The sequence below is a fragment of the Glandiceps talaboti genome, chromosome 3 (genome assembly GCF_964340395.1).
Source record: "Glandiceps talaboti chromosome 3, keGlaTala1.1, whole genome shotgun sequence".
Classification (NCBI taxonomy): domain Eukaryota; kingdom Metazoa; phylum Hemichordata; class Enteropneusta; family Spengelidae; genus Glandiceps; species Glandiceps talaboti.
In genome coordinates this window covers 1,020,451-1,045,937 of record NC_135551.1, presented here as the reverse complement: position 1 = coordinate 1,045,937, position 25,487 = coordinate 1,020,451, and the positions used below count along the sequence as shown (strand labels likewise).

The following is a 25,487-nucleotide window of genomic DNA, read 5'->3' as shown; positions in this document are numbered from 1 at the left end:
TTGCCATGCCTATAGCACTACTAAACCTTATCAGTTCAGTTGTGCTTATGAAATAAAAATTAAATTAGAAATCAAACAAGCCTTCAATCATTGGGGTTAACAATTGGAGATAATTGATACTTACATGTATTCTGATTTGATATTATCAGTCTGTGGAATTAAATGTGCCACATTGTGATGTCTTATCAGATATCTATTGGCTTCAAGTAGAGTTGGACAGTTCAAAATCATTGTCTGTAGTTGTATTAACTTCTTTTCCCTCTCAGCTCTTAACTTACACTGTTGAAAGCAAACAGAGACAATGTTACTATATCTCAGTAGAAAACTTGGCTATTCAAATACCAAGACATACAAAGTAAATAACTCTATTCAAATACCAAGACATACAACGTCAATAACTCTATTCAAATACCAAGACATACAACATAAATAACTCTATTCAAATACCAAGACATACAACGTAAATAACTCTATTCAAATACCAAGACATACAACGTCAATAACTCTATTCAAATACCTAGACATACAACGTAAATAACTCTATTCAAATACCAAGACATACAACATAAATAACTCTATTCAAATACCTAGACATACAACGTAAATAACTCTATTCAAATACCAAGACATACAACATAAATAACTCTATTCAAATACCTAGACATACAACGTAAATAACTCTATTCAAATACCAAGACATACAACGTAAATAACTCTATTCAAATACCAAGAGATACAATGTCAATAACTCTATTCAAATACCAAGACATACAACGTAAATAACTCTATTCAAATACCAAGACATACAACGTAAATAACTCTATTCAAATACCAAGACATACAACATAAATAACTCTATTCAAATACCAAGACATACAACGTAAATAACTCTATTCAAATACCTAGACATACAACGTAAATAACTCTATTCATATACCAAGACATACAATGTCAATAACTCTATTCAAATACCAAGACATACAATGTCAATAACTCTAATCAAATACCAAGACATACAACGTAAATAACTCTATTCAAATACCAAGACATACAACATAAATAACTCTATTCAAATAGCTAGACATACAACGTAAATAACTCTATTCAAATACCAAGACATACAACGTAAATAACTCTATTCAAATACCTAGACATACAACTGTAAATAACTCTATTCAAATACCTAGACATACAACGTAAATAACTCTATTCAAATACCAAGATATACAACATAAATAACTCTATTCAAATACCAAGACATACAACATAAATAACTCTATTCAAATACCAAGACATACAACGTAAATAACTCTATTCAAATACCAAGACATACAACGTAAATAACTCTATTCAAATACCAAGACATACAACATAAATAACTCTATTCAAATACCAAGACATACAACATAAATAACTCTATTCAAATACCAAGACATACAACATAAATAACTCTATTCAAATACCAAGACATACGATGTCAATAACTTTATTCAAATACCTAGACAAACAAGTCATGTAAATAACTATTCAAATACCAAGACATACAAATTATGTAAATAACTATATACAATGCTGTAAGGTAGACTTGCACATCAGGGATGAATTTCACTGAAAATGCTTCTCCTCCATCTTTGCCATACCATGGAAGCTTGGAAGCTTTCTGTTTTTATATTTCAAATGCAATATTAGCGATCATTTGGCTGTTCCTTTGCACATGGTCATGTTGGTAGGCATATTTGCATACATTTTTTGAACGTTTATTCACTTGTCTATTAATTCCCATTATCTTTGCAATATATGTGATCACAATGTGGTCTTGTTGCTAGGCATATTTGCATACACTTTTTTTAATGTTTGTTCACAATACATCATTTGGCTGTTGATATGGGCGTGGCCATGGTTGCTAGGGATATTTACATACATTGTTGAATGTTTACTCACTTGCCTACCAGATGATGTTGTTATTTTAGCAAAATATACCAGCATTTGGTTGTTGCTAAGCGCATGGTCATGGTTGTTAGGGCCAATTGTGTCAAAATGTTGTGAACAAAATCTGCAGAATAAAGCTTCTAGCAAATTTTAGTCTCATTCACCACGTACTGTTATGAGATATAGTTTTTTGACAAAAATTCACATTTTTACACCTAATTTGCATATCCCTGATGAGATCATTATGTGGTTACTATTTCTTCATCAAAACACCTATAACTGCATCCCCAATAACTGTCAGTCCAATCTGCTCACTAGTTTTGGAATCAAAGATTTTGACCAAACAGACACATTTTAGCCCTATCAAATCACTGGCTGGGTAAACCGAGACTAGCCCTAGTATTCACATACAGGAAGCTACCTTCATATTAGCCCTAGTATTCACATACAGGAAGCTACCTTCATATTAGCCCTAGTATTCACATACAGGAAGCTACCTTCATATTAGCCCTAGTATTCACATACAGGAAGCTACCTTCATATTAGCCCTAGTATTCACATACAGGAAGCTACCTTCATATTAGCCCTAGTATTCACATACAGGAAGCTACCTTCATATTAGCCCTAGTATTCACATACAGCAAGCTACCTTCATATTAGCCCTGGTATTCACATACAGGAAGCTACCTTCATATTAGCCCTAGTATTCACATACAGGAAGCTACCTTCATATTAGCCCTAGTATTCACATACAGGAAGCTACCTTCATATTAGCCCTAGTATTCACATACAGGAAGCTACCTTCATATTAGCCCTCATATTCACATACAGGAAGCTACCTTCATATTAGCCCTAGTATTCACATACAGGAAGCTACCTTCATATTAGCCCTAGTATTCACATACAGGAAGCTACCTTCATATTAGCCCTCATATTCACATACAGGAAGCTACCTTCATATTAGCCGAAGTATTCACATACAGGAAGCTACCTTCATATTGGCCCTCGTATTTACATACAGGAAGCTACCTTCATATTAGCCCTAGTAATAGTATTCACATACAGGAAGCTACCTTCATATTAGCCCTAGTATTCACATACAGGAAGCTACCTTCATATTAGCCCTAGTATTCACATACAGGAAGGTACCTTCATATTGGCCCTCATATTCACATACAGGAAGCTACCTTCATATTAGCCCCAGTATTCACATACAGGAAGCTACCTTCATATTGGCCCTCGTATTCACATACAGGAAGCTACCTTCATATTAGCCCTAGTAATAGTATTCACATACAGGAAGCTACCTTCATATTGGCCCTAGTATTCACATACAGGAAGCTACATTCATATTGGCCCTAGTATTCACATACAGGAAGCTACCTTCATATTGGCCCTAGTATTCACATACAGGAAGCTACCTTCATATTAGCCCCAGTATTCACATACAGGAAGCTATCTTCATATTAGCCCCAGTATTCACATACAGGAAGCTACCTTCATATTGGCCCTCGCATTCACATACAGGAAGCTACCTTCATATTAGCCCTAGTAATAGTATTCACATACAGGAAGCTACCTTCATATTGGCCCTAGTATTCACATACAGGAAGCTACCTTCATATTAGCCCTAGTACTCACATACAGGAAGCTACCTTCATATTAGCCCTAGTATTCACATACAGGAAGCTACCTTCATATTAGCCCTAGTATTCACATACAGGAAGCTACCTTCATATTGGCCCTTGTATTCACATACAGGAAGCTACCTTCATATTAGCCCTAGTATTCACATACAGGAAGCTACCTTCATATTAGCCCTAGTATTCACATACAGGAAGCTACCTTCATATTAGCCCTAGTATTCACATACAGGAAGCTACCTTCATATTAGCCCTAGTATTCACATACAGGAAGCTACCTTCATATTGGCCCTAGTATTCACATACAGGAAGCTACCTTCATATTGGCCCTAGTATTCACATACAGGAAGCTACCTTCATATTAGCCCTAGTATTCACATACAGGAAGCTACCTTCATATTAGCCCTAGTATTCACATACAGGAAGCTACCTTCATATTAGCCCTAGTATTCACATACAGGAAGCTACCTTCATATTAGCCCTAGTATTCAACTACAGGAAGCTACCTTCATATTAGCCCTAGTATTCAACTACAGGAAGCTACCTTCATATTAGCCCTAGTATTCACATACAGGAAGCTACCTTCATATTAGCCCTAGTATTCACATACAGGAAGCTACCGTCATATTAGCCCTAGTATTCACATACAGGAAGCTACCTTCATATTAGCCCTAGTATTCACATACAGGAAGCTACCTTCATATTAGTCCTAGTATTCACATACAGGAAGCTACCTTCATATTGGCCCTAGTATTCACATACAGGAAGATACCTTCATATTAGCCCTAGTATTCACATACAGGAAGCTACCTTCATATTGGCCCTCATATTCACATACAGGAAGCTACCTTCATATTAGCCCTAGTATTCACATACAGGAAGCTACCTTCATATTGGCCCTCATATTCACATACAGGAAGCTACCTTCATATTAGCCCTAGTATTCACATACAGGAAGATACCTTCATATTAGCCCTAGTATTCACATACAGGAAGCTACCTTCATATTGGCCCTCATATTCACATACAGGAAGCTACCTTCATATTAGCCCAAGTATTCACATACAGGAAGCTACCTTCATATTGGCCCTCGTATTTACATACAGGAAGCTACCTTCATATTAGCCCTAGTAATAGTATTCACATACAGGAAGCTACATTCATATTGGCCCTAGTATTCACATACAGGAAGCTACCTTCATATTAGCCCTAGTATTCACATACAGGAAGCTACCTTCATATTAGCCCTAGTATTCACATACAGGAAGGTACCTTCATATTGGCCCTCATATTCACATACAGGAAGCTACCTTCATATTAGCCCCAGTATTCACATACAGGAAGCTACCTTCATATTGGCCCTCGTATTCACATACAGGAAGCTACCTTCATATTAGCCCTAGTAATAGTATTCACATACAGGAAGCTACCTTCATATTGGCCCTAGTATTCACATACAGGAAGCTACATTCATATTGGCCCTAGTATTCACATACAGGAAGCTACCTTCATATTGGCCCTAGTATTCACATACAGGAAGCTACCTTAATATTAGCCCTAGTATTCACATACAGGAAGCTACCTTCATATTGGCCCTCGTATTCACATACAGGAAGCTACCTTCATATTACCCCTAGTAATAGTATTCACATACAGGAAGCTACCTTCATATTGGTCCTAGTATTCACATACAGGAAGCTACCTTCATATTAGCCCTAGTATTCACATACAGGAAGCTACCTTTATATTGGCCCTAGTATTCACATACAGGAAGCTACCTTCATATTGGCCCTCGTATTCACATACAGGAAGCTACCTTCATATTAGCCCTAGTATTCACACACAGGAAGCTACCTTCATATTGGCCCTCGTATTCACATACAGGAAGCTACCTTCATATTGGCCCTCGTATTCACATACAGGAAGCTATCTTCATATTAGCACCAGTATTCACATACAGGAAGCTACCTTCATATTGGCCCTCACATTCACATACAGGAAGCTACCTTCATATTAGCCCTAGTAATAGTATTCACATACAGGAAGCTACCTTCATATTGGCCCTAGTATTCACATACAGGAAGCTACCTTCATATTAGCCCTAGTATTCACATACAGGAAGCTACCTTTATATTAGCCCTAGTATTCACATACAGGAAGCTACCTTCATATTAGCCCTAGTATTCACATACAGGAAGCTACCTTCATATTGGCCCTCGTATTCACATACAGGAAGCTACATTCATATTAGCCCTAGTATTCACATACAGGAAGCTACCTTCATATTAGCCCTAGTATTCACATACAGGAAGCTACCTTCATATTGGTCCTCGTATTCACATACAGGAAGCTACCTTCATATTAGCCCCAGTATTCACATACAGGAAGCTACCTTCATATTGGCCCTCGCATTCACATACAGGAAGTTACCTTCATATTAGCCCTAGTAATAGTATTCACATACAGGAAGCTACCTTCATATTGGCCCTAGTATTCACATACAGGAAGCTACATGCATATTAGCCCTAGTATTCACATACAGGAAGCTACCTTCATATTAGCCCTAGTATTCACATACAGGAAGCTACCTTCATATTGGCCCTAGTATTCACATACAGGAAGCTACCTTCATATTGGCCCTAGAATTCACATACAGGAAGCTACCTTCATATTGGCCCTAGAATTCATATTGGCCCTAGTATTCACATACAGGAAGCTACCTTCATATTAGCCCTAGTATTCACATACAGAAAGCTACCTTCATATTAGCTCTAGTATTCACATACAGGAAGCTACCTTCATATTAGCCCTAGTATTCACATACAGGAAGCTACCTTCATATTGGCCCTAGTATTCACATACAGGAAGCTACCTTCATATTAGTCCTAGTAATAGTATTCACATACAGGAAGCTACCTTCATATTAGCCCTAGTATTCACATAGAGGAAGCTACCTTCATATTAGCCCTAGTATTCACATACAGGAAGCTACCTTCATATTAGCCCTAGTATTCACATACAGGAAGCTACCTTCATATTATTAGCCCTAGTATTCACATACAGGAAGCTACCTTCATATTAGCGCTAGTATTCACATACAGGAAGCTACCTTCATATTGGCCCTCATATTCACATACAGGAAGCTACCTTCATATTAGCCCTAGTATTCACATACAGGAAGCTACCTTCATATTAGCCCTAATATTCACATACAGGAAGCTACCTTCATATTGGCCCTCGTATTCACATACAGGAAGCTACCTTCATATTAGCCCCAGTATTCACATACAGGAAGCTACCTTCATATTGGCCCTCGTATTCACATACAGGAAGCTACCTTCATATTAGCCCTAGTAATAGTATTCACATACAGGAAGCTACCTTCATATTGGCCCTAGTATTCACATACAGGAAGCTACATTCATATTAGCCCTAGTATTCACATACAGGAAGCTACCTTCATATTAGCCCTAGTATTCACATACAGGAAGCTACCTTCATATTAGCCCTAGTATTCACATACAGGAAGCTACCTTCATATTAGCCCTAGTATTCACATACAGGAAGCTACCTTCATATTAGCCCTTGTATTCACATACAGGAAGCTACCTTCATATTGGCCCTAGTATTCACATACAGGAAGCTACCTTCATATTAGCCCTAGTATTCACATACAGGAAGCTACCTTCATATTAGCCCTAGTATTCACATACAGGAAGCTACCTTCATATTAGCCCTAGTATTCACATACAGGAAGCTACCTTCATATTAGCCCTAGTATTCACATACAGGAAGCTACCTTCATATTAGCCCTAGTATTCACATACAGGAAGCTACCTTCATATTAGCCCTAGTATTCACATACAGGAAGCTACCTTCATATTGGCCCTAGTATTCACATACAGGAAGCTACCTTCATATTAGCCCCAGTATTCACATACAGGAAGCTACCTTTATATTGGCCCTCATATTCACATACAGGAAGCTACCTTCATATTAGCCCTAGTAATAGTATTCACATACAGGAAGCTACCTTCATATTGGCCCTAGTATTCACATACAGGAAGCTGTAGTATTCACATATAATAAACGGGACATCACTTCTCAATTCAGAATATTGCACACAAACAATTGAAGCATTGTACTAACTTCTTCAATAAAATTCTGTAATTCTCTAAAGTTCTTGATAGCTGTAGCTAAATCCCTTTTATCAGCATGATCTGGTGCTGTGTATTTATCCAGTGCTGCTAACACTGCAATGTATTCACCAATACGTCTAGTTGGTGATAGAAAGAGTTCTTGTAAGGTCAGCATCTTGGTGGCTGCTTTCTTGTCATATCGCCGTAGGAACGCCCGAAATAAAGGGTGTTGTTCTCTACACTGGAATCAAAGAAATTGACAGAAATCTAGTCAATTGTTATGATACAATGCACAACCACAGTTACATAAATTCGAACAGAAAATAGGGATCATCTACAAACAACTACAAATCCGTTTGGAATTACTAAACTATTGCTGAATAATTATTTCAGGTGACCGAACTTTTGATTTTCACGTTAATAGAAGAATTGAATCAACATTAGTTGAACGAGCAACTTGTTGCTACTGCCGAAATAAACGTTCGCAATACCACGCTATTTACGACAATTTAGTCCAAGTTTAGAGGTCACTTCACGTCAAGTCAACCATGTGACATCTCATCGGTAATTTCCGGATTTACATTCGTATTAGTTTCACGTTATACCCCAACATGGCCTAACTTTAGAACCTTCGCGTAGGTGGATTTTGGCAACTTCCTCCCCACATAGTCTATTCAAATCAATTTTCGTGAAGGTACGTCCTTTAAAAGTTGCGACTACGATTGAACGATCGGCTCTGATCATGTGCACGTACCTACAGACAAGATCACATGACGTTACCTACGTATATACGTAGTGGAGTGCCGTATTTATATTTGTGTACGATGAATCGCATCGTGTCTAAACAGCTACCCGTCTAGAATTTGGCATTAAATCCTAAAACGTAAAGCTATATAGGACGTTTTAAAAACCGAGAGTTGTTGTACAAGTAAATGAGGTAATGTCTACATTAAGTGTAATCAGTAATGACTTGGCTGGGTTGTACGCTTAATACTAGTATCATCCTAGTCGCACGAAATTGGTTGACACGTGCGTTCGTCATGTACCATCATTTATAGTTGTGATGACCGAACAAACGGAAAAAAAGTCTCTTGAATTCAGGAACTTCTGTTTAGGTGTGGGTGAATAAAAAATCATGTTTTCGTAGCATTCATGTGGTTGTTTTTGTCATTCATTAATTGTACATCACTCCCTGGTCAGCTGGGTTACTTGGCCATACGGTTATTTCAGAACAACATGCATCTCACTCTGTGTATGTCGGCAAAGTTTCTGACTGTCATTTTCAAGAGTAGCAAAATAACATTGCCTCTTTTGATTCCATCTTAGTGTGAATTAAATATTCCTGTAGTGATTTTGACGCACGCAAAAACGAAAATCGTAACTCCCCATCCCCAAGGAATTACGTTTGTCGTGCGTCAGTTTTAAAATGACAAGGCCCCTAACAAAAACCATGTATAATAAAATAAATAGTTGACTCGCTTGCTGGATCTACACTCATACACACATGGTGCCATTTCCTTCAAGTCAAAAGTCTACTTCAAGATCGAATACTGCATGATGATACAAAGGGTGATTACGGCCCGGCTGGGTGCCTACTAAAGGCTTCACTGCATGCGTCGGATGTGGCAACTGTATCTCTAAATGATTTTTGAAAGAAGCGTGCTGATTGGTTGAGAAATCCTTACAATATTGTCCACGTTCAATGGGATTGTAGATTACACAGGTTCAGATGTGGGAAGGCGGCGATCACTCCGAACAAAACAAATGTCACAACACGATGAATAGAGGTAAATAAGGACATCTAGCCACTTTCACCACATCGGATTTTAATCAGATTGGTTACAGTGGTAACACTCGTTCATGTTCTATTACCTTTCATAAAGAAAACACAACGAAATGGTTGAAGTGATCTTTTTTTTTTAAATTTCTTTTCATCACAACAACAAAATCTGCGTGATCAAAAGTGTTGTAAACTAAACCAGAAAGAATTATCGGACTGGCTAAACTTCCCGATGAACTGGAGTAAGGTCCAAGTCCAAGTAAGCCTCGATAATACGTGAGAAAATCGTCTTAAACTAGCGATACAACTTTCAAAATATAACTTGACATGTCTTCATTTGTTAGATTTATACAATTCAAGACGCGTTTTCACTCGAAAACAACAATTCTGTGAATAATGACACTCTGAACGCAGCGATTTCTCGGACGATGTTACCACTGTAACGTATGGCTGACAACGCTACGACTTGCTTCCGGGTTAGTCCCTCGTGCATCCGGGTACCTGGGGTTGTCGCCGTACGGAAACTAAGAAAGATGGAATTTACAGTGTTTCTTGTGACCGGCGCGGCGCCTGTCAGCAGACTCGGCCATTTTTTTCATCATTCCATTGTATTTAAACCTTGTACTTGACATTTCGCAATATTTATAATTCTCAACAAAATACCTCAACATGCCTCACTTCGCTCGTACTCAAAGCAGCCCCTCGGCCCTCGCGGTATGATCACTGATGACGTGTTAGGAGTCCTCTACAGAATATTGTTTTTGTAAATTTTTCATTACACGCAAAATCAATGCACATTTCATTATATATGTATCAGTATATATATGACAATAAAACACATATCATATCATATCATATCATGACGAGAGAACCTTTTCGGATTTACATGTAAAACGGGGAAAGATATGCAAAACATAATGCAAAGTCTGAAGCCAAATTAAAGTTGTGATTATTTTAATTATTTTTACTTGCCAAATATTTGCATTTTGGAAATGGCAAGACACGTTCATGTCGTTTAACTTTACATGTGAACTGTCGGCCAATAAACAAAGTTTGGTTGATTCACAGTCCGCAGTTAGACTGCTCTTGCATAACTTCAACCGCATGCCTTCCTTACGCAAGTTGTCTTAATTCTGGTTCACTGTCACTCCAAATTGCACGACAATATAGAATTAATCACAAGTTACATGTTATCTGAAAACATCACATTTTTATAGTGGGTCTGAAGTGAGATTTTAGGAGTGTAACTATTGTGCGGGTTGCGGGCTGCTGCGGGTCGCTGCGGGTAACTTTGTTCAGGTTGCGGGTCGCTGCGGGCCTGGGAATGTAACTGTTGTGCGGGTTGCGGGCCACTAGCGGGTTACTGTGGGGAGTGAGTTTAACTATTGTGCAGGCTGCGGGTTGCTATTTTTACTCACTTTTCAAAATCAAAGAAACTTGTTGGCTGGCCACTGGGGTAACTTATTGTGCAGGTCACATGCGACATGCACTGTATTATTCGATAGAACCTACATGCTGTGCTAACTGTACACATAAATTTGTATATTATACCCCCACCCCTAAACGTGATGGCTATTTTAAAACAATGATATAGTTAGCATAGCATTGACCTCAGAAAATATCTCAATTCCACTATTACAATGTACTTTAAATGATTACATAACATTAACTATTTACTGTAACAGAGATGACAGTGGACCAACTTATCTCTGAAACAACTGTTACTGATAACAGGAAGTGGTCCTGTTGTTTTAAAAAACACCAAGTCAAGATTATGGCTGAAATCTATCTTATACAATCAAATTAGTCTGACTAGTTACACAATGGCTCCCACACACTACCCTGAGCTGACCACAGTAAGATGACAACCAGTAGTCAGGCAGTAGTTTAATTACATCACTGAGGAACAGAAAGGAATAGTGGAACAGCCACAACCTTGAAAGTGAATAATGAATAATTGAATAATCAGTACATCCAGTAATTTTGTCTCTATTATTGTCACAACAGAGCTCCAAAAAATTAATCATCATCATAGTGAGGTTGACCACCATTGACTGAATACTTATATGCTCATACAGATTATTTACGTATATATGTATTCATTTGTCATTATTTTTTGTAAACTTATATATGTTTTGGATGATTTTATACAAATAATTGTCGTTTGAACAACCCGCAAGTTGACCCGCAAATTGACCCGCAGATCGACCCGCAGTTAGGCCTGTCGACCCGCAAAATAACGATACTGAGATTTTAGTGAGTACGTCTTGTGTTGAAAATCGCCCGGTCACATGAGGTCAGCTTCAGCTTCTGGTCGAATCAGGATAGAGTATGCAAATAAGGACGTTGCGGAATGGCTGATTATGTAGAAGGGTGCAGAATTTGGATTTGAAGTTTACAACCCTGTTTCGAATAAACGCTTGTCACTTCATGCATTTGGGCGCCCAATGCGTAGAATTATGACTATAGCACATATTACATTGCTTGTTTGACGTCAATAGTGTCTTTTGAAAAGTGGCAGTTTACTTAAAGTGACCCCTGATTTTTTTTATTGATTTTAATTGACAAGATCCAGTAATGCCAATTTAGTACTCTTTTCACGAAAACCAAATTGAGCATCACTCAAAATGTTAAACTTCTCAAGGAAAGACATGATTTGTTTATTGACAAGTTTCTACAATAATTTACTGCAAATAGGTAGAACTGAATTGGACTATTTTCCCCCAGTTCCTCCGTGGAAACCTTCTTGTACAAGGGAGTTACTTTAGCAATTTTCAGACGATTGGGAAAGATACCACATTTGAAAGAAAGGTTCACAATATGTGTAATAGGCTGACAAATATACATGTATAACGCTGAATCAACAACATCGAGGATGAACATTTTCAAAACCATAATAATTTTTTCATGTTTATAAGCGTTATAATTTCATCTACATCACTGACAGGTTGAAAGTAAAAAGAGTTTTTGGAACTGTGTGTACGATAGACTGAAAAATCAAGATCTGATTGAATTCAAGTTTTGAGACAATACCCATGAAAAATGTATTAAATTCATCAGCTATCAACTTATACGATGTTAAATATTTAGTGGTATTACACATGACATCCCTTGATTACATTTCATTTTACTTCAAATTTTGTAACTGTTACAAATTTGTTGAGAATCTCATCGATTGTACATCATCAAGACATCGCTATCACCAACTTGTGTAATCTACCACCTGCAACAACAATAGTTTCAATTTGTGTCTATAATTTTAGCTTGTCGATAGCTTGTTTACCATAGTAGTAGTAGTAGATGAAGACTCTCACCTTATCAATGGTTGCTACTGATACAGCATAGTTATTCATGTAGTTAGTATAAACTTTAAGTCTGGACGTTAACTTTACAAAGATATCAGCAATACATTGATGTGGTCCCCAGCCTTCTAATCTGCCTTGTAACTCAACAATCAATTCACTGTAAAATAAAGACTTTGTTGTTACCATTTTTGTACCATAGCCTTCACCACTTTGATAACAGCCAAGTATAAAGCTTTTTCCTGATATAAACATGATGTCTACATGAGTGCACTTTATGTAATTAGGAGAAATTACAACAACACAAAATACACTATATGTATGGATCCGGTTGGTGAAAGTTGCATACTTCATACTTTGTAGAATGATTCTGGTGGGAACTCAGGTAGATTTGATCTACTTAGGGTGATATCAAACTAACAAACACTGGTAGGGAACACCATGTAGTCACATGACATTGTTGTTGTCAATGGTCATAACTCCAAAACATCTTGGTAATGAAAAATTAATTGCATGAAAGAGATGTATAAACAGGAGAAAGCTAGTCAGAGTTTTGATTTATGTTTTAATAAGACATTCACTGTCCATTTTGTGTTTTATAATCTACAATGATATATAAAGATCTTACCGACTTAGCCCAAGTACATTCATGATATCGGTGAATATTGTCTGTAAGTTTGGTTCACTAATAATGGCTTTGTTAGATTTTAGTGCAGCTTTTAGTGGCAATACATACACATCCTTCACAATAGTAAGCGTTCTCTTATAGTTGATTTCACTCCCTAAAATTTCAAAGGCTATAGACGTCCTCCTATCTGGATGATCTTGCAGCTGAGTGGCTGACTAAGGGAAAAAAGACAATGTTATGAAAAAATGGCAACAATGGATATGTAGCACAACTGTATTTGGCGGTTGCTATGGGCAGGTCTTGTTACTAGGCATATCTGCTTACATTTTTTGAATGTTAACTTACTTACCTATTAATCCCTGTTATTATCTTTACAACATACACCATCAATTGGATGTTACTATGGGTGTGGTCTTGTTGTTAGGCATATTTGCATACATTTTTGGAATCTTTACTCACTTGCCTACCCTTCCCAGTTTTCATCTTGGCAATATAATCCATCATTTGGGCTGTTGCTATGGGCTTGGTTTGTTTCTAGGCATATTTGCATACAATTTTGGAATCTTTATTCACTTGCCTACCCTTCCCAGCATCCCTCTTTGCAATATAAACCATTATTTGGCTGTTGCTATGGGCGTGGTCTTGTTGCTATAGTTGAGTGATTTTGTCATTTTTTTTAAATAGCTACTTGCCTATTTAAACTACTCCTGTTGTTATCTTTACCATATACACCATAATTTGGCTGTCACTATGTATTGTAAACTTTTTTACTTTATAGTGTTTTCTCAATTGCCTATCCATCCTTGTTGTAACCTTTGCAAAAAACACTATTTGGAAGTTTAACACATATCCAATCACACACACACACACACACACACACACACACACACACACATGCATCCATCCAAACATACATACATACATACATACATACATACATACATACATACATACACACACACATACATACATACATACATACATACATACATACACACATACACACATACATACATACATACATACATACATACATATATATTACATACATACATACATACTTGTACTCCGGCTGGGCGTTAAATTTCGACTGACAGTTACAAATGAGGGCTATCGGCCAATCAGGGAAAAGCGTGAAGACCGGTGTATCAGCAGAGTAGCAAATTTATCAAATGCCGGTGGCGGGAGTGTATTTGCTGTGTATGAGATCCAATTAATGGCATCCAGGGAGAGTGATTAGACGCAGACAATCATAACAAAAACATGACCCCTGACTGTGACTGAACAGATAAGACTTCCGTTCACAAGTTGAACACTATTTTCGTAATAATAAACATTACCTCAGAGTGTATTTAGAAGGTGAATAAAATACACATACTACAACTTGTACTTGCAAGGTAGACGGTATAATGGCAGGGAGAAAGCAACGGTTAGCTGTTATGACATTTGAGGACATAGATCAGAAACTGAAGACAAGTGTACTGAAAAATACACAGAAATACACAGAAAAAAATACTAGCTCATCATGCAAGTGTGGAATAGTTGGGCCGAGGAGAGGGATGAAGACGGAATGGACAAAAAAGTCACAATAATTGTGGACGATATTGCACTGTAGTTTGAATGGTGTATTTTACTACAACTTGCGTAGACGTAGAGGTAGACGGTACTACTATTGCTTCGTAATACACAACATTTCAAAAGTTTGAATGGTGTATTTCATTTGCATGTAATTAATATGCTGTTTCTTTACGCTAGACACAGATAAACAATTTCGCTGAAAGTTGTATTTTTGATGTCAGTAGCCATGTTTTGTTTTATCAGTGTCAGTGGCGATTAAATTTCATATCACTAGTCATATACACATGATGGATGTGATTGTATTGAGTAGTTTGTAATATGAATGTCCTACATAATAATATTAAGCAAATACATAGTGGTATGAAATACACTGTACATTGGGATGTAATTGCTATTTTTGTCGTGCAACATAGCGATATAGTAACGTGTGTGACATTGAATGTTGACACAGGCGTGTATTCAGTTTGTTGACACGTGTCAGCTTCGATTGGAAGTCACGTTGGCGTCAGGGTGTCTTGTCAAAAATCAAAACATAAACATTGGGTGTATGAATTTTTCCTGGGAAGAATATGACACCATTGAATTATTTGCCGGGGTACAAGATAAATGCCATCCTGGCAATACACGCCTCCTACGTCGGCGTGTATTTACCCGGACAGCATTTATTACATACATACATACATACATACATACATACATACATATATACATACATATTACATACATACATACATACATACATACATACATACATTTTGCCATGCCTGTAGCATGACTAAAGATTATGTACTCATTTAAGTACAGACATACAATGTTTTCAGTACTGCATGGCAGTGTAAATATACAGATACACACATATACACAGCAATGCAATCTATCACTGATTAATTTGTAATAATTTGAATTATGTATTTCTAAATTCTATATTCAATGACATACCAACATAACAAATCCTGACTGATCCATTGTTGGTAATTCTGTATAAGAAGTTTTTTCTCTGAGATCCAGTGTCTCAGGTCTCTTGTGTTGGGCTCTAGTAACTCTACCACTTTGATCTGCATCTATCATTATTTCATCTTCTATTTCATCTTCAATAGATTCACTAATTGATTCATCAATCTCTTCATCAATAGACTCACTGTCACTGCCAAGCTGGTAAAAAGATCATAAAACAATTTATCACCTAAAAGGGTTGCGGGATGATGTCGTTAAAATGCAACATACTTAGACTAGTATACATGTACATGACAAGACACCCTATAAGTGTCTAATATATCTAGTATACATTGTACCTGACAAGACACCCTATAAGTGTCTAATTGTTTATGGATAGGGTGGTTTATGGATAGGGTGGTTAATGGATAGGGTTTTATATGGATAACTATTTTGGAGTTCATGTCGTCTTGTTCCGTTGCTGCTATTCTTTTGTACTTGCAGTGTTGTTAGTAAATACAGTTTGTGTTGACAAGTTTAACTACACTTGACTCACCATGCCAGAGACCCCTACACAAAATGCAATGGCAACTGGAGGATGGTATATTCTCATTATCATAATATGATTCACCAGTATATTAGTCAGTTGCAAGAGGAGAAAAGACTACAAAAGGTCAGATATCAAACTTTCAGAAGACTAACAAGACTTTGCTGTCATGATTTGTTGTTCACTACAAGATATAGATACTAGCATCTGAATCATCTGATACCACTTCTGATCGATAAATTCTAAACATACAAATGGATGACTTGTTTAAAAATTGCACAAATTTTCACTAGTATACATATTTGCTTACAAAAATTGCATGGCCGACATCCGTTTACCTCACAAAGACCATGTGATCATGTCATCAAATGTCAGCGTCAAGAGTTAGATTAGTTTTTAGTCTATTAGTCATTGTAATCATAGTCAGTCTCCTCATAATCTGAACACATATCTAGTCATTGTAATCATAGTCAGTCTCCTTATAATCTGAACACATACCTAGTCATTGTCATCATAGTCAGTCTCCTCATAATCTGAACACATACCTAGTCATTGTAATCATAGTCAGTCTCCTCATAATCTGAACACATACCTAGTCATTGTAATCATAGTCAGTCTCCTCATAATCTGAACACATATCTAGTCATTGTCATCATAGTCAGTCTCCTCATAATCTGAACACATATCTAGTCATTGTAATCATAGTCAGTCTCCTCATAATCTGAACACATATCTAGTCATTGTAATCATAGTCAGTCTCCTCATAATCTGAACACATATCTAGTCATTGTAATCATAGTCAGTCTCCTCATAATCTGAACACATACCTAGTCATTGTCATCATAGTCAGTCTCCTCATAATCTGAACACATACCTAGTCATTGTAATCATAGTCAGTCTCCTCATAATCTGAACACATACCTAGTCATTGTAATCATAGTCAGTCTCCTCATAATCTGAACACATACCTAGTCATTGTAATCATAGTCAGTCTCCTCATAATCTGAACACATACCTAGTCATTGTAATCATAGTCAGTCTCCTCATAATCTGAACACATACCTAGTCATTGTAATCATAGTCAGTCTCCTCATAATCTGAACACATACCTAGTCATTGTAATCATAGTCAGTCTCCTCATAATCTGAACACATACCTAGTCATTGTCATCATAGTCAGTCTCCTCATAATCTGAACACATATCTAGTCATTGTCATCATAGTCAGTCTCCTCATAATCTGAACACATATCTAGTCATTGTCATCATAGTCAGTCTCCTCATAATCTGAACACATATCTAGTCATTGTAATCATAGTCAGTCTCCTCATAATCTGAACACATACCTAGTCATTGTAATCATAGTCAGTCTCCTCATAATCTGAACACATACCTAGTCATTGTCATCATAGTCAGTCTCCTCATAATCTGAACACATACCTAGTCATTGTAATCATAGTCAGTCTCCTCATAATCTGAACACATACCTAGTCATTGTAATCATAGTCAGTCTCCTCATAATCTGAACACATACCTAGTCATTGTAATCATAGTCAGTCTCCTCATAATCTGAACACATACCTAGTCATTGTAATCATAGTCAGTCTCCTCATAATCTGAACACATACCTAGTCATTGTAATCATAGTCAGTCTCCTCATAATCTGAACACATACCTAGTCATTGTAATCATAGTCAGTCTCCTCATAATCTGAACACATACCTAGTCATTGTAATCATAGTCAGTCTCCTCATAATCTGAACACATACCTAGTCATTGTAATCATCATAGTCAGTCTCCTCATAATCTGAACACATACCTAGTCATTGTAATCATAGTCAGTCTCCTCATAATCTGAACACATATCTAGTCATTGTCATCATAGTCAGTCTCCTCATAATCTGAACACATACCTAGTCATTGTCATCATAGTCAGTCTCCTCATAATCTGAACACATACCTAGTCATTGTCATCATAGTCAGTCTCCTCATAATCTGAACACATACCTAGTCATTGTAATCATAGTCAGTCTCCTCATAATCTGAACACATACCTAGTCATTGTCATCATAGTCAGTCTCCTCATAATCTGAACACATACCTAGTCATTGTCATCATAGTCAGTCTCCTCATAATCTGAACACATACCTAGTCATTGTCATCATAGTCAGTCTCCTCATAATCTGAACACATACCTAGTCATTGTCATCATAGTCAGTCTCCTCATAATCTGAACACATACCTAGTCATTGTAATCATCATAGTCAGTCTCCTCATAATCTGAACACATACCTAGTCATTGTAATCATCATAGTCAGTCTCCTCATAATCTGAACACATACCTAGTCATTGTCATCATAGTCAGTCTCCTCATAATCTGAACACATATCTAGTCATTGTAATCATAGTCAGTCTCCTCATAATCTGAACACATATCTAGTCATTGTAATCATAGTCAGTCTCCTCATAATCTGAACACATACCTAGTCATTGTAATCATAGTCAGTCTCCTCATAATCTGAACACATACCTAGTCATTGTCATCATAGTCAGTCTCCTCATAATCTGAACACATACCTAGTCATTGTAATCATAGTCAGTCTCCTCATAATCTGAACACATACCTAGTCATTGTCATCATAGTCAGTCTCCTCATAATCTGAACACATATCTAGTCATTGTAATCATAGTCAGTCTCCTCATAATCTGAACACATATCTAGTCATTGTCATCATAGTCAGTCTCCTCATAATCTGAACACATACCTAGTCATTGTCATCATAGTCAGTCTCCTCATAATCTGAACACATACCTAGTCATTGTCATCATAGTCAGTCTCCTCATAATCTGAACACATATCTAGTCATTGTCATCATAGTCAGTCTCCTCATAATCTGAACACATACCTAGTCATTGTCATCATAGTCAGTCTCCTCATAATCTGAACACATATCTAGTCATTGTCATCATAGTCAGTCTCCTCATAATCTGAACACATACCTAGTCAATTTTTAGTTCAGTTTCTGAATGTTCTATTTCAAACAAAATAAACCAGGTCAAATGAAGGTCACTACTGCACACCATTGCTTGACTATATGACAAAGTATATAGGAGGGTATGACATCACAAATTCTCATTAGAGGGCATATCAAATTGGGCAATATGGCGATAAACATGAACTTGAAAAATGAGACAGAAACATTTAGTTCAAAGTTATACAGATGATAATTAAATACAATATCTGGTATAAATCAATAGTCAAAGATCTTATCAATTAATGCACAGTTTGCAGCCAGAGGTTTTTTTGGGGGTCATTTGACCCACAATTTTGGAAGTAATGGGTCATAGATGACCCACACTAAAATTGTATGCAAATATGTTTTGAAACATGACCACACCTATTGGAACAGCCAAATGATCGTGTATATTGCATAGATAACAACAGGGTTGGATAGGCAACTGCATAATCATTCACATGATTCAGCAAATATCTAGCATGGGTCAGCATGTGGGTAAATATTTTGAAAACACTACAATGCCATTGGCACTTTTTTGTAATGTCCCCCCAAAAATGTATGATGACCCAGAAAAATGAAAGTCTCCGGACACTATATGTCCCACTCTTTCAAAAGGCTGGCTGCAACACTGAATGCAAATCAACTTATTCTGTTGGTGAACTTGGCCTTTAAAGTGAAGGCAAATGTGAAATCAAATATGCCATCTTATAGTGAACTTGGCCTTGAAAGTGACAGCAAATGTGAAATCAAATGTGCCATCTTATACTAGTTACTCGTCCCATCGCCACTCATCCCATCGCCACTCGTCCCACGACTAACTCGTCCCAAAACTAAATCGTCCCACAGCCACTCGTCCCACGACTAATAATATTGCGTTTAGCTACGCGTTCAGAACACAAAGTTAAATGACGCAACTTTGACAGATTCTGTCGAGAAGGCAACACGACTTTTCATCTGTCGAAAGTTTTGCAATTACAAACAATTACTTTATAGTTATGTTTCTGAACTTTGATATGGAAAATACAATGACAGAAATTTTGACGTACGATCTATGACGCCACTAGTCATGTTTGCATACGGAGTTAGTCGTCCCTGTGATCCTCAAGACAGCGTAGACCCGTGCACCATCGGCAAGCAGGACTATGACGCTACATGCGTTATGCCTATTTGAACCACACATGAATTCTTTGAATGGGGCGAGATGGCGGTGGGACGAGTTGACCCGGGAACAACTTTATTCGGACGAGATGGTTTTGGGACGAAATGACCGCCCACCCCTTTTGACCCCGCCCGTCCCATCTCGATGAAGATCGCATATCCGAACTGACCGCATATCCGAACTAAATGCATGTCCCCGTAAGCGTTCGGATAATCGTCGTCACTCGTATTTCAGACTGACGAGCTCGTTACGTCACCCGTATATATACGTTCAGACGTCACTCGTACTTGAGACTTGCAAGCTCGTAACTCTGCCCGTACTTGGTCAGTTTTAGACCAATTACTTACATGCTACTCTCGCCAGTTCAAGTCAACACTGTAGGTGTTTATTTAGCAGTTAGTGACAACTTTACCTGGATACCATTCCAACGTTCTGGTTCTTTTTTCTTTCCCTTCTTGTCTTTCCTTGTAGACTGTGGTCTTGGAGTATGCATCGATGTATCTCTCAGGTTGTCATCTTCTGAGAATGATAACAACAGTGGATCTTTTCTCTGTTTTCCATCTGACACATCTTTTAAATACTGTGCAATGAACTCCAATGGTTTGACCTGAAGCACACAATATGATGACATTTCATTTCATGTGTATTCTATATCACGTCACATTTCATCAATTTAAGCACACAATATGATGACATTTCATTTCATGTGTATTTTATATCACGTCACATTTCATCAATTTAAGCACACAATATGATGACATTTCATTTCATGTGTATTCTATATCACGTCACATTTCATCAATTTAAGCACACAATATGATGACATTTCATTTCATGTGTATTCTATATCACGTCACATTTCAATTTAAGCCACTAAACACTAAGTGCAAGAAAACTTGTATTGACATTCTCACTTCCAGCTTGAGAACATAAAAACTTGTCAATGAATAATATTTTCAGATTGACAAGCAGATGTATTAATGATGATTTTTGAGTTTTACATCATCAACAAATAAGATTGATTGATGTTTCAACATCATGTATGTGATATATTTCTTAACTAGTCATTACATGTATGTTAGAGCATAGAACGTTCAATCACTTGATACAGCTGGAAAGTCACACTGAATATTCAGTAAATGCAAATATGGCAGGGTTCAACCCAACTCCTACAGTCAATGCAAATATATCAGAGTTCAAACCAACTCCTACAGTCAATGAACAAGTTTGCTTCCATAATCTTGAATGACAAGTTGTATAGGATGATATCTCCATCAACCCGGATTCAGATTAAAATCAAGAACAAGGTGAAATTGAGGAAATTGATTTTGAAGACATTCTTAGTGCCAGAATTACATGAGATATCAATGTGAAATATTTATGACAAGAAAAATGTTACACATACATTGTCTTCCTTTGACATAGCTCCAATGGCATCTGTTAATGCTGGAGTGATCTCTTTGCATTTCTTGATATTTTTTAAACTTAAAGCATTGAAGACAATTTCTCCTGAAATAACAATGTTATAAACATGGTAAGACAAAATATTATAGGAATGCCAAATGTGTTCCTAAGTTGGGCTAACCACTTTGGTAACTTGGTTTGATAATAACACTTAAGGTTGTCGTGTGGGCTAGGACATCTGCAGGTGAATTTATCAATAAAACAAGTCATTGAGAATGACATAGTCCCCGCTATGATTGGGTTTTAAAGGCCAAGGTCCAAACAGGCTATGTGCCCACGCTACGGAAGTAGGTTTGCGCATGTGCAACGGAATACGTTTGTTTAGCTGGGAGGAGCATTTGGTAAATTCGACCCAGGTAGTTTATCAACATATTAGTGGCTGTTCACACATATTGGTTACATGTAGTTCTTGCCTAATCCGACGAGTCCCTTGTTATATTTTTTTTTCAAGTCTAGTGGCAGTGTTTCTGCTACGTTTTTTTCCGGTGCGTACGTACGGCCAGACACCCAGTCTGGGTGAAACACGTATTTCTATAAACTTATACATACAAATTATAACCAGAAAAATTATATTTTGAGGGACCTGTTCTAACACGATCCAAACACTATTACACAGTGACAATTTGTATCATTGAAATTGTAAACTGAAATTCTTGGGTACGAACAAACTTACTTACTTGTATCATTTGTACAAGGTACTAGATTACAGTTGCACACGTATACACTGGCGTCGGCATTTGGTCGATCGTTATCACACCAAAATCGTTAGATAGATGAGAATTTTTTTTATAGATTACATGTAGGTCGTGTTTTGACAACATAATCGTGAAAACTTCAAAATTAACTTCACAAGTATCGCACGGGTCAGAGCGGACTAAGCTTTACACTTCCATACTTACTGTACACTAGGTAGCTAGCTACGTGCGATCTCGAGTTTGGTAGAAATGTCATTGATTTTCCCGTTATTTTCCTTCCGTGTTCTAATGCTTTGAAAGTATCTGTTATGGCTGTTTTATGATTGATTAAACTTGTATTTCCAAACCCAATGTCCCGTCTCAGAAAACAGTCAATAAAATCACAAACATGTGCTTCTCCGAGTTATCCCGATGTGTATGAGTACCACCCCAGCTATTTCAAAACAAACGCATAAATGCATACGTCGTGATGGGGTGAGTACGGACTTGGTCTCCGCTCTGTCTCCGTGCGTATGTTTGACTACGATGTCAGTCGATGTCATTTACATGATGAGGATTATTGCTGGATAGTGCCAAAACATATGGAAACGATTTTTGAGAAATCTGGAAAGAATTTAATACGATTTCTCAACATTCAAATTTGAATGAAACAAATATTTATGATGCCTCCATGATTGTACTTGTAGTCTTGTCAGTTCGCGTTACGTTCATCTCCACAACATGGACAGAGCTAGAGATCATAGAGAACAGTCGACAGGTATAGGAACTAGACTAGGCAGTAATGTATGATCAACATAGACAGTTGTCCTTGAAATTTGATGATCATTACAGAAATAAAAGAGTTGCCAACGTTAGATTTGTTTATGAATTATATCACTCGTTTATCAGTATCAAATGTCGCACTAAATGTTTCAAACATGTCTTGCTTTGGGGTCATCAGAAAATTTAACTGAAATTATGGGAATTCTTGATCGAAATACATTCAGTCATAAAATCCTCAGGTTTCTGACAATTTCCAATACTTGTTACAAGAAAGGCTGCATTCCAAGAATATTTAGTTTAGCTACATGTATTACATCTGATTATTATTATTATTATTATAACTATTCTATCTAACTATTCTATCTAACTATTCTATCTAACTATTCTATCTAACTATTCTATCTAACTATTCTAACTAACTATTCTATCTAACTATTCTATCTAACTATTCTAACTAACTATTCTATCTAACTATTCTATCTAACTATTCTAACTAACTATTCTATCTAAATATTCTATCTAACTATTCTATCTAACTATTCTATCTAACTATTCTAACTAACTATTCTATCTAACTATACTAACTGACTATTCTATCTAACTATTCTATCTAACTATTCTATCTAACTATTCTAACTAACTATTCTATCTAACTATTCTATCTAACTATTCTAACTAACTATTCTATCTAACTATTCTATCTAACTATTCTATCTAACTATTCTAACTGACTATTCTATCTAACTATTCTATCTAACTATTCTATCTAACTATTCTATCTAACTATTCTATCTAACTATTCTATCTAACTATTCTATCTAACTATTCTAACTAACTATTCTATCTAACTATTCTATCTAACTATTCTAACTAACTATTCTATCTAACTATTCTATCTAACTATTCTAACTAACTATTCTATCTAAATATTCTATCTAACTATTCTATCTAACTATTCTATCTAACTATTCTAACTAACTATTCTATCTAACTATACTAACTGACTATTCTATCTAACTATTCTATCTAACTATTCTATCTAACTATTCTAACTAACTATTCTATCTAACTATTCTATCTAACTATTCTAACTAACTATTCTATCTAACTATTCTATCTAACTATTCTATCTAACTATTCTAACTGACTATTCTATCTAACTATTCTATCTAACTATTCTATCTAACTATTCTATCTAACTATTCTATCTAACTATTCTAACTAACTATTCTATCTAACTATTCTATCTAACTATTCTAACTAACTATTCTATCTAACTATTCTATCTAACTATTCTATCTAACTATTCTAACTAACTATTCTATCTAACTATTCTATCTAACTATTCTATCTAACTATTGTAACTAACTATTCTATCTAACTATTCTAACTAACTATTCTATCTAACTATTCTATCTAACTATTCTATCTAACTATTCTATCTAACTATTCTATCTAACTATTCTAACTAACTATTCTATCTAACTATTCTATCTAACTATTCTATCTAACTATTCTATCTAACTATTGTAACTAACTATTCTATCTAACTATTCTAACTGACTATTCTATCTAACTATTCTATCTAACTATTCTATCTAACTATTCTATCTAACTATTCTATCTAACTATTCTATCTAACTATTCTATCTAACTATTCTAACTAACTATTCTAACTAACTATTCTATCTAACTATTCTATCTAACTATTCTATCTAACTATTCTATCTAACTATTCTATCTAACTATTCTAACTAACTATTCTATCTAACTATTCTAACTGACTATTCTATCTAACTATTCTATCTAACTATTCTATCTAACTATTCTATCTAACTATTCTAACTAACTATTCTATCTAACTATTCTATCTAACTATTCTATCTAACTATTCTATCTAACTATTCTATCTA

General features: G+C 36.2%; 1 protein-coding gene across 3 annotated transcripts in view; it reads right to left on the bottom strand.

Annotated features, from left to right (window-relative positions):
* The window catches only part of LOC144454039 (epithelial cell-transforming sequence 2 oncogene-like), a 144,066-nt gene that overhangs the window by 12,679 nt on the left and 105,900 nt on the right, over positions 1-25,487 (bottom strand). For 2 of the 3 annotated variants that reach the window (XR_013482473.1, XM_078145451.1), the window contains exons 13-19: positions 22,059-22,162; positions 21,066-21,260; positions 15,939-16,151; positions 13,422-13,636; positions 12,806-12,953; positions 7,722-7,952; positions 125-279 (exon numbers count right to left, since the gene is read on the bottom strand). Coding sequence is in view for 2 of the 3 variants with exons in the window: in XM_078145451.1 (XP_078001577.1) it covers positions 125-279; positions 7,722-7,952; positions 12,806-12,953; positions 13,422-13,636; positions 15,939-16,151; positions 21,066-21,260; positions 22,059-22,162 (1,261 nt within the window). In the remaining variant the exon portion in view is untranslated. The remainder of the gene's footprint in view (positions 1-124; positions 280-7,721; positions 7,953-12,805; positions 12,954-13,421; positions 13,637-15,938; positions 16,152-21,065; positions 21,261-22,058; positions 22,163-25,487) is intronic. The other variant, XM_078145452.1, reaches the window with a different exon arrangement.